The sequence below is a fragment of the Cricetulus griseus genome (genome assembly GCF_003668045.3).
Source record: "Cricetulus griseus strain 17A/GY chromosome 1 unlocalized genomic scaffold, alternate assembly CriGri-PICRH-1.0 chr1_0, whole genome shotgun sequence".
Taxonomy (NCBI): domain Eukaryota; kingdom Metazoa; phylum Chordata; class Mammalia; order Rodentia; family Cricetidae; genus Cricetulus; species Cricetulus griseus.
In genome coordinates this window covers 159,576,862-159,596,067 of record NW_023276806.1, presented here as the reverse complement: position 1 = coordinate 159,596,067, position 19,206 = coordinate 159,576,862, and the positions used below count along the sequence as shown (strand labels likewise).

Here is a 19,206-nt window from a genome sequence, read left to right as displayed (position 1 = left end):
CAGTCTGGGAAATCCATGCAAAACAAATTTTAGGTTCATATAGGGCTAGGTTTCCCGAAAAAAAGAAAAAAGTACTCTTTTTATACAGGTTTCATATCACAAAAGAACCGCTATCTGAAACATTGAGACTATGGGAAAATTGAATGGGATTCTGATCAATATCTTTCCATCAGAGAGGTTAACCCGTGCTGGGTCAATTCCCTACATCCTTATTTACAAACCCACGTAAAGGGACCGCTCCTGGCCTCTGGTTCTGGGTACACAACAACAGAGAATCCCAGACTCAACTTGACCCGGTCTCAATTTCTGTTCTGACCCACTTCGGTGCCTTTCGCTTGGGCACTCGGCATCTCACCTTCCCTGGCTTCTATTAAAAACCGGCAAGTGGGCATTCTACACAAGAGTACACTCGCATCCAGGGGGACCACGCCGGGGGCGCTTTCCACGGGCTAGGTCTGTGGCAGGATGACCCGGGGCCTCCAGAACCCGAACTCATTCTCAGCTGAAGGACACAGTAAGCTAGCATTATCAAAAACAAACAAAAAACCCCATAAAACAACAACAACAAAAAAAACCCACGTCTGCTTTCCAGGGAGAAGCAGAGCAAATCCTTGTAGCACAGCAGAGACACCCGGACCGTCCCGTTGCCTTCGCGTCATACCTTGCGTAGGGGCTGGCTGGGGCACTGCGGTTGCCAGGAGACAAGACCCGCCACCTCGTCCAATCAGCAAGCGCGTCTTTGGGTCCAATCACAGAAGCCGAGAGAACGAGGCTGGAGGTGAAAGGTGACGCTTCCTTTTTGGCGGCCATTTCTCTGAGCAGTGAGCGGTTCGGCTCGGCGGCGGCTGCTCCGGTCACGAGGGGCTTGCAGCGGCGAGGTCGGCGGCTAGTGGGGTGCAGCGCTCGCGGGTGTTCGCGATGGTAAGGAGGACCAGCCCTGCGGGGCGAGGGGACGGGCGGCCTCGCGGGGCCCGCCGCCTGCAGCGCCCCCCATTCATCCGCATGAAGCGCCGGCCGCTCGCCCGCTCGGGGGAGAGGGAGGGGGCGCTGCAGCGCGCGCTCACAGCCTTTCCCCGCCCCGAGCTCCCCTGCCGCCTCGTCCCGTTTTTGTTTGCCTCCAGCCTGAGGTTGGAGCCTGACTTGGGAAGGGGTAAACCGAAGCGGGTGTTCTCCTTCCGCCCAGCACGCTCCACAGTGTGCTTTCCTCGTTCCTTGGTGCTGACAACCCAAGCTCATTGTCCTCGGGGACAGAAGGCCCAGGCCACCCTTTGATTCATTCGCTACTGTTCTCAGGCGCGGGGACTGACTACGGAGTGCAAAGACAAATGCAGACCCGCATTTCCTCAGGTGTGGGAGGGAGGCAGGCGACGGCCAGGTAATAGCAGAAGTAAGCAGTGAAAGTAGTGGTGATCGCTAGGCAGGAAGCTGCCAGGATGCCCTGAGATCTGAGAGGCGCGTTGGTAAGTCAGAGCGCTGTGTGGAGGAGCACCCTCTCTAAAAGGTGGCGTTTAACCGGAAACCTAAGTGCCAGAAAGAGCAGGTGAAAGAGGGTTACACACGTGAGCCCCAACTAGAAAGTAGGTTGACTAGTGGAAATGGACAGGAATTAAATTGCAAGAATAGTGGTTTTGAAAGAAGACTGGGACCTCTGCGTGCTGACACGTGTTGGAGTGTTGGCCCCGCGGTGGAGAGCTCTTCTTGCTCTTGCAGAGCAACCTGGATTCCATTTCCAGGTCTCTCAACACCTCTTAGGAAGTTTTCTACCTCTAGTGCAGCTGGAGACCACCGGGAACATTTGTAAGCTAAGATATTAATATGGCTTGATAGATGCCTTAAAAATAGTAGTTGCTCTGTGGATGATAGATTATAGACAGTGGCCTCCAAGATCACCCCTTCTTCGAGTTTAGAGCCAAGTTTCTTGTTTTATTTGGAATGATGGATGAGTATATTGGTGTGGAGGTATGTGTCCTGAATTTAAAGGGAATATTGTTTTTTTTTGCAGATTTTGTAGAATAAGCTTGGTACGGTTGCATTAAGAGACACTACTCAGGATTAAAAAAAAAAAAGGAGGAGATCCATCCCTACCTCCCACAATGAAAGCCTGTCCTCTGCATCTTTCTGTAGCTTTGCGTTTGGCACTCTCGCTGATGATACTGAATTGATTATCATGTCTGCAGAAATCATCTCAGACCATTACCTTTTTTTCTTTAGAATAGTAGGTAGTGTTTTAGGTCCACTATCCAGGGATTTATTGTTTCAGCAGTGCTTGGGTTAGAACCAGTGGCCTCGTACACAGTAGGCCAGTACTCTGCCGTTGCATTATACACTTGAGTCACCCCCACCTGGTGGTCAGTGTTTAATTTCATGATTTATACTTTGTTTCAGTGAGTTGAGTGTGAGGTTGAGTAAATGGGTACTTGGAGACACTCTGCAAGATGTAGAGTGCCGTGGAATCAAGAGTTTCCCCTAATTAGATGCCATGAAGTCTTGATTGGTGTTTGGGTAGAGGATGAGTGGTAGAGCCTGACCTAAGCAAAAATTATTGAATGCTGCTTTTTTGTTTTGCTTTTTTTTATATACAGAGTTTACCCCTCAATCCCAAGCCTTTCCTCAATGGCCTGACAGGAAAGCCAGTTATGGTGAAACTCAAGTGGGGAATGGAATATAAGGGCTACCTGGTCTCTGTAGATGGCTACATGAACATGCAGGTAAGCTAAGAGTTCTAAGAGCTGTAAAACTGTGTTTGTGTTGTTTTACGGGACTCCTCAGTTTTACTCTGACTGATAATATACACAATTAAATTGACAAACATAAAGCAGAATTCAGGATTGAAGTATACTCCAGGGACGATGTTGAAACTGTGATGAACTTAGTGGTGCTAAGTTCCAGTATTAAACAAGAACCCTGTCATTGTCCTTATACTATGGCAGCCAAAGAAAGGAGAGCTTTGGCATTTGGTTTCTAACCCCACAAGGGAAAAAGTAGTTTATTACAGAAAGCAAACTGCCCAGCACTTCCTTCTTCAAAGAGTTTTTAAGGGGAATTTTTAAACTGTTTTAATGAATTTTAGAGACACAGCATGAAAGTAGTTTGCTGAAAGCATTTTTTTCTTGGGACAGACAGATGGAACAAAAGAACTGATAGTTTCTGTCAATGATTCGGCCAGTCTTTCTCTCCTAAAATGTGTCTATTTCAGCACTTAGGGCTATAATTCAGTGGCTTTAGTACAGTCACATTGCTATGTGGCCATCACCATTACTCATTTCTAGAATGTTTTCTTCATTCAAAAGTGGAAAACTCTGGAACCACTAGAAAATTCTCTGTTACCTACCTCCTCCAGTCTAGTCCCTCATAAACTTTGTCTGTTCTCAGCTCCTCATGTAAGTGGAATATATTACAGATTCAGTTAACTCCAGATCAAAAGATTTTGTTAACCCCATAAACAATATGGTATAACAACTATATATGTAATATACCAAACTGGGTTATGAGTGACCTAGGACATTAGGTTAAATGCAAATACTCAGCTATTTGAGATAAAGAGCTCAAACATCCTTGGCTATCTGAGAAGCTCTGGAACCAACTCCCCATGAATGCCTCCAGGCAGACATTTTGGTCTTTGGTCTGGTGTGACCATTCATTGGTGTTATAAAATGTCAGGATTTATAGCTTCTTAGGACTGAGTAACGTGCCATTGTATGGGCATACTGCATCAGTTGCCTAAGTATTGGAGGTCAAACCCAGGGTTTGTACATGCTGCACAAACGGTCCACCACTGAGTTCATTCTCAGCCTATTCACTCATTTCTGTTTCTGTGTGCAGATGTTTGCCAGCATGCATGTATGTACACAAAGAACACATTGGACACCCTAGTACAGGAGTCACAGATGCTGTGGGCCATGATGTGGGTGCTAGGAATTGAACTCAGGGCCTTTGGAAGAAAAGCAAATGTTCTTACCCCGACCCAACTCTTCAGCCCCAAATAAGTTTTTTTTTTTTTCTTTAAAAGTATGCTTTTAACTCTTGAGATTACCCATGTTTAATGTCTTGGAGTACCTGTCATACTGTTTTGCATAGCACCTGCATGGTTTTAATGCCTTCAAGTGGTGCCCAAGGGTTTACATTTGCCCACATATGCACTGACACTTGTTCTCTGTGAGGTTTCCCTCTCTCTTTTACATGTATAAAATATTATTCTCGGTTGGGAGAGATGGCTCAGTGGTTAAGAGTACTGGATGCTCTTCCAGAGGCCCTGAGTTCAATTCCCAGCAACCACATGGTGGCTCACAACCATCTACAGGCCAGAAAACTGCATACATAATTAATAAATAAATAAAATATTATTCTCTTGGATTAGAAATGGTGTGTCCTTTTGGTCTGCGCTTCCTCTGTGACCGTGAGGACCTTTTCATGTGTTACTAGCCATGTGCTTATCATCTTTGGAGAAATGCGTGTTCACATCCTTTGCCTGCTTTTATATTTACTTATTTGTAGTTTTTGAGTCTCCTTGTGTAGCCCTGGCTGGTCTTGTACTCAGAGAGATCTGCCTGCTCTACCTCCCAAGTACTGAGATTAAAGGCATACGCTACCATGCATGGTATCTTTGCCTACTTTTTATTTGTGTGTGTGTTGGTTTAGTTGTAGTTTCTGCCAGGTTTTAAAGATTACTTATGTGGCTAGCTTGACCAGAAATCCAGGTAACAAGAATACAGAAATTCTTGTTCTGGGAAATTCTTGAAGTGAATCATTCACAAAAGCTATAGAAAAGTCATGGTGGAAAATACTGTGGAATTAGTGATTAAAGTTCAATTTTATGAATGTGCTGAAAAAACCACAGAATTATGATTTAAAAGTTTTTTTTTTTCTAGACAGGATTTCTCTGTGTAACTTTGGAGCCTATCCTGGCACTCACTCTGCAGACCAGGCTGGCCTCCAACTCAGAGATTCGCCTGCCTCTGCCTTCCGAGTGCTGGGATTAAAGACCTGTGCCACCAACACCTGGCTTAAAGTTAGTTTTGTTCCACCCCTGGGCAACATAATTCGGTTTTCCAGTTTGTAGCTTCCCCGAGTTACAAGATGTATCTCTGAGTGACCCTAGTTAGCCAAAACTTACTGTTTGATACTATGACTGTAACAATGAGCTTGAGCTCGTTTCAGTGGTGGGAGATGATAATGTAACAGAGTTAATTAGGCATGATACACAGTATGACATAAAATGAGGCGATAGAGTGTTCAGTAATACAGGATAGTCTAGCCTCTCTAAAGAGACCACAACCATGTGGGAGAAATGGTCTCTGTTGGAAAGAGCAGAAGATGCAAAGCCTCATCCACAGGGGTGTGCTTGGTGTGTTCAGGTACAGGCGGCCAGATTGGTGTTAAAAATGGAAGTCACTGAGAGCCTTTTCAGCAATAGTGAAGGCTTTGGGCATTATTGTAGGTAATTTAGAAGCCAGTTGAGGGACACTTCAAAAATAATTACTTATAAAATTATTGGCTCTTAGTAGATTACTTCTGATAGCAGTTATTTACAAAATGAATAGTCTTACAAATGACTTTGGTGATATGTTCTCTGGGAGTTTTGTTTCCTACAGAAAAGAAACATGTAGCAGGTTTGAAATGCTTTGCACTTCATCTCCCGGTTTTTCTTTCCTTGTCCACCACCTGCTTATGAAGGAAGAGCCATTTTATTCTGGCTTTGGTGGTGGGTTTGTTTTTATTAAGAAAGATGGCTAAACATTTTTAATTTAAAATTAAGAGTTTGCTCAAGTAATTCTACAGATCATTCTTGACACCCCCTCCCCCAGTACATGAAATTTTCAAAATCTTTTGTACACACATTTGAATAACTTAATATGATTCATAATGTTTTGCTCTGAGAAAGTTAATGTCTGATTCCTTGGAATTGAATTTTTAGAAAATTGAAAAGCTGTAACTCAAAGCTTTCTTTGAGCCACTTTGATATCAGCTAGAAATAACATCTAGGAGGCTTCACAGCTTTGAAACAAGCTTTATTATACATTAGTTTTGTACCATGCATGTCTTAATGAATACAGAAGATCCAGAGATACAAGAGTAATAGAAAGCTAACCTTCTACTTACTAATTACAGATACAGTCTGAGTTGTTGGTGTAGAGTGGTCTCAGTTAATATGCACATTAACTATCATCTTTCTTTTTATCTAAAGCTTGCAAATACGGAAGAATACATAGATGGCGCGTTGTCTGGACATCTGGGTGAAGTTCTAATAAGGTAATAAGCACATTTGTGTGGGGGGAGTTACTGGTGAACCTCAAACAATCTGCTTAAATAACTTAGTCCTTCATCTGGGGGATTAAAGAAAAAAAAAAAGACTTAACAGTACTCTACATCTAGACTTCAGAAGCCTTCAAAATTACTGAATTTGTTGGGAGATTTTACTTCATCCATCCTCCAGGTTTTCCTATTATTGATTACATTTCCTGGTCCTTAGCTGTAACCCGTTTCAGTGTCCTGGGTTATGGAGCTTGGATTTGTATTTTAGTTGAGTCTAACTGCTAAGGATTTCTGTTGTATTCATTTTCTAGTATGAGTAACCACCTACATTCTGATAAGTTGTAAAGGTGTAATTGTGATGAGGGTGGTAAAAACATGTGCCATGTGCTTTTAAACACCATCTGTATGGCAAGCTTTAAGTTTAATCTAAAAATGGAGCAGTGGTGAGGTCATGTATGGCTTGAGTGAAACATCAAAATGGACCATTTTTTTCTGTTACAGGTGTAATAATGTCCTTTATATCAGAGGTGTTGAAGAAGAGGAGGAAGATGGGGAAATGAGAGAATAGCATCTTTGGGGTTTTGTTTTTTTTATATATATATATGTATTTCTATACAATAAAGATTTGGGTTTTTTTCAACTTGACTTGTGAACTATTTGTATGCAGAGCGCACATGTTGGAACAATGGACGGATAATTCATAGAACTAATGCTTTAAAAGCCACCCAATTTTTTATAAGCCCTCTGCTATTTTCATTTTTTTTCTATAAAGGATAAATAAGCTTATGCTTTAGAATTTTTTGAAGGTGAGTTTCAGCCATTGTAATTATATTAACTGAGACTTAAAAGCAGCTGTTTAAGGTTTTCAAATTACTTGTAACATGCATAAAGTAAAATACTTGCTTAGTATTTATAGTATTAATAAATTATATATCAATAAAGATTAAATAATGTACATATTGTAGCTAAGTCAAAACATGAAATAATTATGCAGACAGAGCATAATACAAACTGACATTTAGGCTAAAGGTATGTGGTTTTCTGATGAGGATTTCAGAGCTTACTATGAAATAACCAGTCTCATGATCCAAGACTGTAGTCTGTTTTTTGTATGTTTAAACCTGTCCTGTTATTCTAAGAACAGTACATTGTTAAAATGTATATTTGTAGCCAAGAACTTCCTTAATTGCTTTAGAAAATACGATTAAAATTCCCATGCTTTGAGGGAGACCATTGTGCTCTAAGTCATCAATACATTGACTTTGGATGTGTGGCTCCAAAGGGGACAACTTAAAATACAGTATTGTTTAGCTCATGGAGTAATACCAATGAGTACTAGTTTTAGCAGAAGAAAACAATTGCCATTCATACTCCTATAAACCTCAGGATAAAGGTCTGCCTTCCTGGAATTTGTTAGGACAGTATTCCATCACTGAATGCCAACATTCACATAAAACATTTGCTAATTAAATGTCTTCATGCTCCTGTTCAACTAAAAAAATACTCTTCCTCCAGTGATTTTGTTCTTGTATCACCGACTAAAAGTAGCTCATGCTTGGTAGCAGATGGAGGTTTTGAACGGTACACCAGTCGTCTTCCCAGCTGAAACAGGAAAAACAATTTTCTTTGGCATAACTTTTCTATTGCACTATGTATGTCACTATTAACTTGAATATTTACATGATTAAAATGGTTTAAAATAGTAAAATAAGTTACAGGAAATTGATATAACCTAATAGATGTCCAACATGCTTGGCAAGTTGAGCACTCAAGAATAACAGAAGACAGCAAGTGGCTTTCATGGTCAGTGGCCTGATTTACAGAAAGTCATTAAGGAGCAGGCATCTCAAATATGGCTGGCTAATGTCTAAACCCTTTTGGACACTAATGTTGCATTATTTAGTGCTGTACCTGGTCTTTCCTCCGTGGCTGCAAGAGGTTGCTTTGTTAAGCCAATTTTGAGAAAACCATTTTAAACATCAGTGTTCTTGTTGGGTCTTGGAAGTTGCTTGCATGAGTAGGGCTTAAGGAAACCTGTGATTCATACCTCTCTTCTGTTTTGAAATTACAGGTGAATTTTTGTAACTTAAGGGTATGGGTGAGGGGACTACTATATTTCATGAGACATGAGATCTGAATCCCCAGTGTGCCTCAGAAGGGACACAACCTGGCTGACTGGACAGTTCGCATGTGGAACTGGAACAGGGACCTGTTAGGGCAGAACACAAACCTTCTTCTTGGGTTGTGCTACTGCTCTTTCCAGAGCAGCTTTTAGCCGCTCCTCCTGGTGTCTTTGCTTCTCTTTCATCTTCTCGTCACGCAACCTGTTGTAGGGGAGAAGGAACATTCTTACTAGAAATTCTCTAATTCTTAAAAAGTAAAACATCTCCTCCATTTGTATTGTTTGGTAACAAACTATCCAAGTGTAAGATCCCCATAATGAAGACTTTGGAATATATTGGGGCCCTGGTAAGATTTAATTTCACCATTTTGGAGAAGGACCTCTTCCCAGTTTGGTCAGTAGTAAGGCCATGTCGTCTTCTCTCCATCCCACCAAAGTACTTTATACCACAGACACTTTAGCTCCCAGCTACCTTCCTGGCCTGCCTTTAAAGTTTCTTTAAATGTGCACTAGTGCAGCAGTTCTCAACCGGGGGTGGGAGGTGGGGGAGTGGTCAAACAACCCTTCCACAGGGGTCACATATCAGATACCTTGAACATCAGATATTTAATTACAATCCATAACAGTAACAAAATTAGTTATGAAGTAGGAACGAAAATATCAACTATTAAAGGGTCACAGCATTAGGAAGGTTGAGAATTGATCTAAACCATGGTTTTTGGAAACTACAACTGTATGCATATTTACTATTTGAAAATAAGTTGTATTCACAAGACTGCTATTATAAAAATAACCAGAGACCATCTGGCAGGAGTCGTCCTCCCCTTAGATTAAGTTGCTTTATATTCTGTAAAGAGCCACTTGAGTCACCTTCATTTTTACATCAAAGAAATGATATCCTCTGTGCATCAGTAATATTAGCAATATCAATGGCTAGTATATCAAACATGCTCAGTGTTTTTACATTGGTTATTTGATACATCAACCTTATGAAGTAAATATCACAGCTTCTGCCTTTAAAAAAAAAAAAAATGAAATAGACCAGACAGATGCTTCCTACTTTAGGTCATAGTAGTTGGTAGCTAAAAGGGCAGGAGGCAGGCTCCATGCCTATACCTGGCACACCTGGGACCACAGTGCTCATCTGCCTCTCCTAGTTTCCCTTGGCTAGAACGTGAATATTGTGACTACTTAATCAGCATTCCCCATGTGAATATAATGTCGCAACCACGTTATATTGATAATAGTTCTGAACAAAATGCCTATGAACAGTTGGGCGTTGGTGGTGCACGCCTTTAATCCCAGCACTCGGGAGGCAGAGGCAGGCGGATCTCTGAGTTCAAGGCCAGCCTGGTCTCCAGAGTGAGTGCCAGGATAGGCTCCAAAAGCTACACAGAGAAACCCTGTCTCGAAAAAACAAAAACAACAAAAAAATGCCTATGAAAACTTTAACTTGCAGAAGTTTAAGGGTGAGGTTTCAGGGAAGACAGTCCTATAAGGTTGCCTGTGGGAAGAAATGAGTGGGGTGTAAGTGCCAGCTAAGTGTTGTCAAGGGAAACCCCTCATCCAATAGCTCTGAACCTCAAGCCATTCCCTTCATATACCAAGTTGCCTGTGATCTTCTAACGAGAGACCCTTTCCCCATAGTGCAGTTCCTGCACATGACAGCCCTTGAGCAATGTTCATAGTACTTGAGACACCTTCCCCACGGCCATCCTAGCTAGGTCACTTGTCCCTGGTGAACTGTACTTTCCCAGCTCCTTTGGTTCAGAGTGCTCATTACAGTGACAACAACACATTCATTTCCCAAGAACATTCTTTGCCGAGGGCGGGCATGAGTTGGCCCCCTTCACTGCATCCCCACACTGCAATGCCTACCACATAGAGATTGCTAGCAGTGGGATGGGATTTACGCAAAAGCAGCCACTTAAGCCATTGACTCTACTGAGGAGACTGTCATTACTTTTGCCGTCGTTCCTTCTGTTTGATCCTTTCAATTGCTTCCACGTTTTCTTTAGGAATAGATTCAATGAGGTCACTGAGTTCCACCAGGCGAGACTCTACTTTGACCAGTTTTTGAACTGCATTCAAGCTGCCAACCTCAGCATCTCCGATGCAGACTCTGTATACTTGATTGATCTTTTTACTAAGTGAGTCTATCAGCTTTTCCTGAGCTCAAGGAGAAAGCAGAAAACATTCCATCACTATACAGTGACTCACTGTCAGTAAATCCAAAATTCCATTCTACAGTGTTACAATGAAAAGTCCTGTAAGTGTCATTATTATTCAGTGCAGGGCCTACTGCATGGTAAGCAAATGTTCTACCACTGAGCTACACCTCCAACCCCCTAAATGCTTCTTTAAAAGACAGATCAGCGAGAACATGCAGCAGGGAATATTTGTGTTGTATTTATAGTCAGATCATTATTACAGTGACACCTTGGCTTATATTAGAGTATATACAATAAGTACAAGTATGTCTTAAAAAGTATTTATACAGTATCGTTTGACTCAAATGTTATTGTGTACCAGATTCCTTAAGTGTTCCGAGAGCAGATAAAATACACATTTAAAATCACTTCGTGCCACCAGTGGCATAATGTATGTTCCTCCCCTTTCTTTTATTACTGTGTTCTACTCACTGAAAGTCTATAATGCTGCATGATAGTTATTTGCATAGGTGCCCAGTCCCCTTGAGGGGGATGGGAGCTGGAGGGCAGGGACTACTGCTTTTGATACCATGCACACCTGAGACAGTGTCTTACACATAGCTACATACTTAATAAATGTTTGCTGAATAAATGAATGCATTCTTTCAGAGAAATGTGTGTTCAAGCAAACAGATTGCTAGGCTGTCCAAACAGCCTTTTAGGAGTTGAGTTTTAGAGCTCTCCATGGGGAAGCCACTGCTGTATTCTAGCCTAAAGAGAATTTAGGCCGAAGCCCGCCAATCCCTGTACCTCGCTACTGCGCTGTTTAACTTGATGTTGCAGTCTCTTGAGCTGGTAGTAACTCGGGATATGTAAGAGATCATCCTTTATCTCCAGTGGCTAGCTGATATTCGCCAAGAGGGACTCAATAAACTTCTCAGCAAAGTAAAGCGTTTTCCATGCACGTTCCTGCCTCAGGGCTGCGAACTTCTGCTCAAGAAGATGAGAATCACCATACAGTCAAGAGAAACCCACCCGAGGCTGATGTGACTCCCATTGCTGGGGAGACCATCCTGGAACCATAAATGCCTCAGTCACCATCACTTAAAGCCAAGGTCTGTGGCTTCCAACAGCTTGTTGCTCCCATCTCCTGCTTTAACAAATGTGCTGAAGACCCTGTATATTGCAAAGCTCCTAGTGTCTCACTTTGTAAACACTGTATTTCCATTTATACTAAAAGAATAGTCATTTTTTTTTAACTTAGGGAAATACAAGACAAAAGAAAACCATAAATCCTATTTACCATGAAGCCCCGTCCATCTGTTCCCACCACACTTAACTTTGTTTCCTGTTTATAGATGCACATATTCTTTTCAGAAACCTTGGAGACAGCTAAAAGGCAGAAAGTATAAAGGGAAAAAGTGGAAGTACCCCACCAAGAGGGCGGGCAACACATGACAGATTAAAAGAAAAAAAAAATTGCCCAAGGTCTAATTGTGGTTCGTGTCTATAATCCTAGCACCTAGACTGAGGCACACTATTGCCATGAGTTTGGGTCAATCAATAGGATCCTGTCTTGAAGAAACAGGAAAAAAAGTTCTAACTCTAATGTACATGGGAATTTAATGTATTCTGGTTTTTAGAAAAACTGATAGGAAGGTGTTCATTTTGATGGATGTTTCTGAAGGCTCCTTGAACACAGAGTTGGGGATGGACAGATGGTGACTTTCCATGGTGTTTTTGTTTTTTTACGTTCCCTAATCGAACAGGAGAGGGAAATACAAGATGAGGTACTTTCTTTAAACAAGATGAGGACAGATGAACAACTACGAAGGAAATGAAAGAAGTCAGCTTATGAAAATGAGATTGACTCTCTGGTCCTGGGTAGCTAAAGGGCCAAGGAAACTGTTCCAGGCTGAGGCCAACTGGTGACATCATACTTTTAAACTACCACTAGAGGGCAGACTCAGACCAGAGCCTGTGGGAGGAGCAGCTGCTCAAATTGGCTGCCTTGGCAGCAGGTGCTAAACCTTCACCAGGGCCAGTGGGCAGGAAGATGGATCAAAGCTGGATACCCAGACAACAAAGTACCTGTCAACAGTGAATGGGACCTGTTGGGACCAGAGCAGTATTTCAAACAGGACAGCTGTCTGAATGCCAGGACATGTTCCTTCCAAGTCCATACTTCTAATCCATGTCTGTTTCCATGGTAGACTGAGTATACACCTCCCAGCTGAACTTTGTGAGCTCCTTGTGTGCACACATAAAACCAGAGATACCACATTCAGCAAACTGAACAACGGGCCAGCAAACTTTCCTCCCCGAGGCCACTAGCCGCTGCTACTGAAAACTGTGAGGGTGAGCCCCACAAACATGATGAAAGGAAAAAAGACACAGGCCAATGTTCTGTCTCTACAGAGTTCAAAACAGCAAAGTGAAGCAATGGTGAGAAGTCAGAACAGTGATCACCTGTGAGGTACAGAGAGATCCAGGATGAAGTTCTAGTATTTAGTCCCCCATTTGTGGGCTGCAGGGGGCTGTGTTCACTTGAGAAAATTCCTTAAGAGGTAAACATTATTTACCTCTTTTTAATTTTTTAATTTTAATTTTTCAATGCTAATGTTATTCTGGAGTTTAAATTTTTATTTAAAAAATACTGAGAAGTGCTGGCTGGAGAAATGGCTCAGGGGTTAAGAGCACTGGCTGCTCTTCCAGAGGACATAGGTTCAATTCCCAGCACCCACATGGCAGCTCACAACTGTCTGCAACTCCAGTTCCAGGGGACCTGAGACTATCATATAGACAAACATGCAGGCAAAACACCAATGCATATAAAAATAAATAAAAATTAAAAAAATAAAAATACTGAGGAAAACAATTTTAAGGAATTGTCATTTGTTAAGAGTGGCAGTTTTGAAGTCTCTATGGATACCACAATTAGGTGTGCCACATTGGCCTCAATAAATCTGGGGGGGACGACTTAAATTAGGAATGATGGATGTTTCTTCATAAAGGTCCATGTTTGTATACTTTAAGATTGGAAGGATTTGAGGAAACTGGAAAACTAAGAATATAATACCTCATCCATGGATCTAGGGGGTATAGCTTTGGTCCAGTGCATGCATGAGAGGCACCCAAGAACTTCATCAAACTGGGTATAGTGATCTTAAGAGGGAAGTGTAGGAGGAGAAACAGACATCCTCAGCTGCATAGTTTGAGGCCAGCATTAGATTATGAGACCCTATCTTAAAAACAAAACAAAACCCACTTCTGATTTTTCAATTTTTTCCCTCTCCTTCCATACCACACTTCATATTTTTGGAAGACCATGTGTTACTAGCCCATGCTCCAGAGTGCACCTGCAAATTGTGCATGAATGCCAATTTTACTCTTGCGACTCTTATTTTGTGGATAATCTTAAGAAGGAATTTTCAAACCAATTCTCAGTTCCCTTACCATCTGGGCATTGAGCCCTGGGCCTTTCACAACTAGGGTCTCCCTTCTCTTAGTTGATTCAATGTTTAAAAGTATTTTTCTCATAGTTCCCTACCCTGAGACTAGAGGGCTTTGGAGGAGGGGTGGATCCCATTAGATATCACAAATAATTTATCTTTTACTTTACAGGGTAGTCAGCTTCAGAATTATTGAAGAGTTGAAGGATAAAAACAACCCAAGTGTCTGCCAGTAGGTGAATTAGTAAACGAAGTATGGTACATAAGGTGGAAAAAATGTTTGTTTTTTCAAGACATAAGATGCAATATTATTCAGCCATGATTTGGATGAGTCCGAAGAACATTATTCTTTGTAACATGAGCTCTAGACAAAAGACAGGTATTGTTCATATCCACTTATATGAACTACCCAGAAGAGTCACATTCAGAGACAAAAAGCAGACATAGGCGGTGGTTAGAGAGAGCGCATGGTTAGAGGGGAAGCCGCTTTTGTAGGACCGGTTGCAGAGCAGTGTGAACATATTTAACACCACCACACTGTACATCCAAAAAATTGTTAAGGTATTGAAGCTTACGCTTAAATGATGAAGTTTTGGAAATAGACTGTGGTAATAGTTATGCTACATGAATGTGCTTAATGCCATCAAGTTGCACACTTAAAATGGTTAGATGGTAACTTTTATGTATATTGTATCACAGTAAAAAAAAAAACAATGGTTGGTTAAAAATAAAAACAACTAAACTGTTAAGAGTCAACACACTTCCTGCCATAGATGCTAAGACATTGTGCTGTCATACCTGAGGACATGGATGTGCCTAGCAGTCATAAACAGCTTTCACTTTGAGTAACAAGAGGCAGGGGAGGATAGCTACCTGTTTTCTATTGCAGCCCATTCCCAAATCTAGCTCTCTCTAAAAAGTCCAAGTTCACAATCTTAAATGTAGTGTTAGCCCCACATAGAAGCTTTGGATTTTTATTTCACTTGAGTCTTCAAGAAACCAGTGGTAGTCAGAGTTTTTGTGGATCTGAAAACTACCCTGATCATTCAACAAACATTTATTGAGCATTGGCACTATGGGACACTGAGCTCATTAACAGGATAATCCCTGTGTGGTGGGGTTTGCATCCAGCTGGGAGAGATGAATTTGTCAACAGATTGAGGATGTTAGGATGTGTCACAGGTGCTGGGAAATGAGCCAATCTTTTTAGGCCCAAAGAAATTGACACGTTTTCTGGGCTCAGTGCTGGGCACATTTTCCATTCAGCATTAAGTGTATGGCTTCACTGTGTATTCACTGTTACTATTTACTTAAGTTGCCACCAAAGGGGTCAAAGGCAGTGAACTTCTTCACACAAATATACACTGACACATGCAGTTTGAGATAACTATAGCAACATTTCACAGGAACCCCAAAGTCAATATAGATGGTTCCTATCTAGGAAATTGATTCATATTGGCACAATAATTCCAAGTTGGTTTTCCATTTCTGTCAGCGTTTGTGGATTGCCTTAACTCCCCCATCAAGTGCTCAGTACACAGGGAGGCCAGATTATTACCAGGAGGCAAAGTCACCACAGGCCAAGAATGTACCTGAGCATCCGAATTGAATTCTCCAAAACTGAAGAGCCTGGACCTCAGCTCCAACTCTGCTGCCTTTTCCTCCTCTCGCTCACAGTTGTTTTTAAGTATCTTCTTGTGTTCCATCAGGAAATCAATGTTGTTGTTTCTGTAGCAAAAGAAGGAGGGGACCTTTGTAACTCAAGGTCCCGTATGGAAGTCGGAGAAAACTTGCAGACCTTGGCTCTCTCCTACCACCATGTGGATTCCAGGGCCTGAACTCAGGCTTGGCAGCCAGCACCTTCACTGACTGAAGCATCTCAATGGTCCTTTTGTTGTTCACCAAAGCAAATGCCAGGCTGTCTGGCCCCTGGGCTTCTGCAGGAGTCTCCCGCCTTGCCTTAGGAGCACTGGGGTTACTGATGTATGCTACTGAAGCTGACTTTGACTTTATGCAGGTTCTGGGGTTGAAAATTCAAGTCCTCATGCTTGTTCAATAATTTTTTTTATCTCCTGCATCATTTCCTCATTCCATGTAGTGACAGCTAGCCAGCTGACAGCTGTCCTAGATGGAATGAAGGCAGTGGGTGTCATTTCAACTCTTCCAGCTAGGAAAATACTTTAGCAAGTCAGAGGAAACAGGAAGAACATTAAGTGAAAACCAGTCTATTTTGTGCAAATGTTAAGTTCTATCTTTTTGTGTGTCCAGCATGTAAATCACTTTTAATTAAAATCCCAGCCTGAACCATGAGAAGAGATACCCTGAGTGAGTTGGATGTGACCTCTGGTTAGTAACTGTTGAATAGGAGAAATCACTCACATCTTATCCTGGATAAACTTTTCTCTTTTGTTGACATCGTCGAGATTCTCATCCACATCTTGGGAATACTGGACCAAAGTGAGATTCTGTTCCTCCAGCTCTGTGAGGACCTGGAGCAACTCTTCTGGCTCTTTGAAGTAAATCTCCGGCATCTAAGCAGTCAACAGTGAAGAGAAATGTCTCAGATATGTGCGTGTGACTTGTCTAGACAATACAGGGAGGGGAGCTGTCACTCTTCCACTCACCACGTGTGCAGCAAACTCCTTGAGAAAATCAACTTTCAAGGAGGAACCACTTATTTTTTGCTTGGAAGCTATTGTAGATGTATGATGGCACAGTACATTGTGGCAGGGTCACTTGGTGGAGGCCTGTTCACAGTAGCCAAGAGGTAAAGAGAGGAAGATGCCAGGCAGTGGTGGCACACATCTTTAATCCCAGCATTAGGGAGGCAGAGAAAGGAGGATCTGAGTTCAAGGCCAGCCTGGTCTACAGAGTGAGTTCTGGGACAGTCTCCAAAGCTACAGAGAAACCCTGTCTCAAAGAAAAAAAAATACTGAGAGCGAGCGAGTGAGTAGGGGGTCCCAATTCCCTTTCAAGAACACACTTCCTAAGACCTAATTTCCTTCCATTAGGCCCCTTCCCCAAAGATGTTACATCTCTGCAGATACCACGTGGCCTGCAGTGGTGTCCCCACCCTCCCCAGCACTGGGGACCACACAAATGCTTTTGTAAGGGTTCAGAATCTCATACTAGAGTGCCTGGAGGGAGTATGAGAGAGGCAGAGAGAATTGTGAGCCACACTTTGTTCTCAGGGTGAGATGGCAAACTGCAAGAGATGATGTGGGGTATGGGGAGAGATGAGGACTATGAGAGAGGAAAAGGGGAGCAAAAGGAAAGGCTACAGCAGAAGAGGGGGGAGGGCAGGAAAGGGGGAAAAGGGAAGATGGAAAACGGGTGGAGGTTCATCTCCTCTCAATGCTAACTATTTGATATGTTCTGGCTTTTTAAGAATATGTATTGTTTTAAGTAAACATTCTCTTTTTTTGGTTTTAAGATGTATTCATTTATTATATATTCAGTGTTCTGCTTGCATGTATGCCACCAGATCTCATTACAGATGGTTGTGAGCCACCATGTGGTTGCTGGGAATTGAACTCAGGACCTCTGGAAGATCAGTCAGTGTTCTTAACCTCTGAGCCATTTCTCCAGAGATCTACCTGCCCCCCTTAAGCATTTTCAAAGTGACATATATTAACATAATGTGTTATTATTTATAGTAGCCAAGACACAAAAGTAACAAAAACATTCATAGATGGGTGAATAAGGAAATAATATACACACAATTGAACAATATTCAGCCTTAAAAAGGAGAAATTCTTTCTACACTACATTTGTGTGGTTATGAACATGTGTGTGCCGGTATGTGTACCTCAGATGTGGTTCCTCAGGTACTGCCCACTTTGAGACAAAATCTTTTGCATTTCTGAAATTTACCAAGTAGGATAGGTTGACTGGCCAGCAAGCCCAAGGGATCTGCCCGTCTCTACTTCCCAAGTGTTAGGTTTATAAGCACACAGCCAAGCCTGGTGTTTTGTTTTGTAATGGGTTCTGGGACTGGAGATCAGGTCCTCATGCTTGCAAGGCAAGCACTGTACCTACTGAGCCCATTCCCCAGCCCCATTACCTTATCTTATCACTTAAATGGGTCTTGTGGGGTTTTTTTGTTGTTTTGTTTGATTTCCTGAGACAGGATTTCTCTGTGTAACAATCTTGGCTGTCTTAGAACTTGATGTGAAGACCAGGATGGCCTTGAACTCACAGAGATCCACCTGCCTCCACCTTCTGAGTGCTGGGATTAAAGGAGTGTGCCACCGCCACTACTGCCCAGCTTACATAAGCTTTGAGGATCATTAGGGTAAGTGAAAGAACCCAGTCACACATACACACAAATACCTATAGTGTATAACCCACTTATTTAAATATTTAAATAGCCAATCTCTTAGAAACAGGAAGTGGAAAGATAGTTGCTGGGGGCTGGAGGTTGGAAGAGTGTTGGACAGGAACAGTGCTTCAGGTTTGCCGGATGAAGATGTAGAATCTGCCTCACTACTGGGTGTGTGTGGTCAACACTGCTGCACTGCACATTGAAAATGTGAAGATGGACAACCATGTGTTTGTACACGGTTTTAGAAGCAAGATGACCCGGGTAAAGTATGCCCTGGGTAAAAATGGGTGCTGTTTGGTGGGTTTCTTTTCTTTTTGTAAGATTTATTTTATGTATATGAGTGCTCTATCTGCATGTATACCTGCATGACAAGAAAACACCATCTCTCACTATAGATGGTTGTGAGCCACTATGTGGATGCTAGGAATTGAACTAAGAACTTCTGGAAGAGCAGCCAGTATGCTTAACCTCTGAGCCAGCTCTCCAGCCCTTGTTTTCTTTTTAAAATCAGTTGCATTTAGAATGAGGTAAGCTCACAGTCAGTTTTGCAGCAATAATGGGGTGTTTTGAGGGAGGATTATATGGTTCTGCTTACCCAATAAAATGAAGAAAAAAAAAAAAGCGCTGGCCGTGCAAGGATGAGAACCAGGGTGTAAAGGGCACGTGTAAAAGATGGGTGAACATGGCATCCCCCTGTCCCCCCAAACTCTCTCCTTGTAATTACAGTCATTAAGAGGTAGAGCCAGAGGGTCTCCCAGGGCAAGCTGGCTAGGTAGCCAAAATCAATGAGCACCAGATTCAGCCAGGAACCTTGTCTCGGTAAATAAAGCGAGTGCAATTAAGGGATATCCCCAGTGTCAACTGCGGCCTCCACGTGCACAGGCACACATGTGCTCACATACAGGC

The 19,206-nt window shown here is 42.3% G+C and overlaps 2 protein-coding genes across 2 annotated transcripts in view; one reads left to right on the top strand and one right to left on the bottom strand.

The window, feature by feature from the left end:
• Positions 1 to 782: 782 nt before the first annotated feature.
• On the top strand, positions 783 to 6,897 carry Snrpf (small nuclear ribonucleoprotein polypeptide F). Its single transcript, XM_027392636.2, has 4 exons — positions 783 to 921; positions 2,583 to 2,708; positions 6,185 to 6,249; positions 6,754 to 6,897. Exons 1-4 carry the CDS (start codon positions 919 to 921, stop codon positions 6,818 to 6,820), a joined length of 261 nt encoding a protein of 86 aa, XP_027248437.1. The 5' UTR covers positions 783 to 918; the 3' UTR covers positions 6,821 to 6,897.
• Positions 6,898 to 7,607: 710 nt separating this feature from the next.
• Ccdc38 (coiled-coil domain containing 38) overlaps positions 7,608 to 19,206 on the bottom strand; it is a 49,375-nt gene continuing 37,776 nt past the window's right edge. The window contains 6 exon segments of the mRNA XM_035451375.1: positions 7,608 to 7,854; positions 8,483 to 8,576; positions 10,338 to 10,543; positions 11,335 to 11,514; positions 15,569 to 15,704; positions 16,356 to 16,507. Coding sequence (XP_035307266.1) covers positions 7,741 to 7,854; positions 8,483 to 8,576; positions 10,338 to 10,543; positions 11,335 to 11,514; positions 15,569 to 15,704; positions 16,356 to 16,507 — 882 coding nt within the window. The 3' untranslated portion in view covers positions 7,608 to 7,740.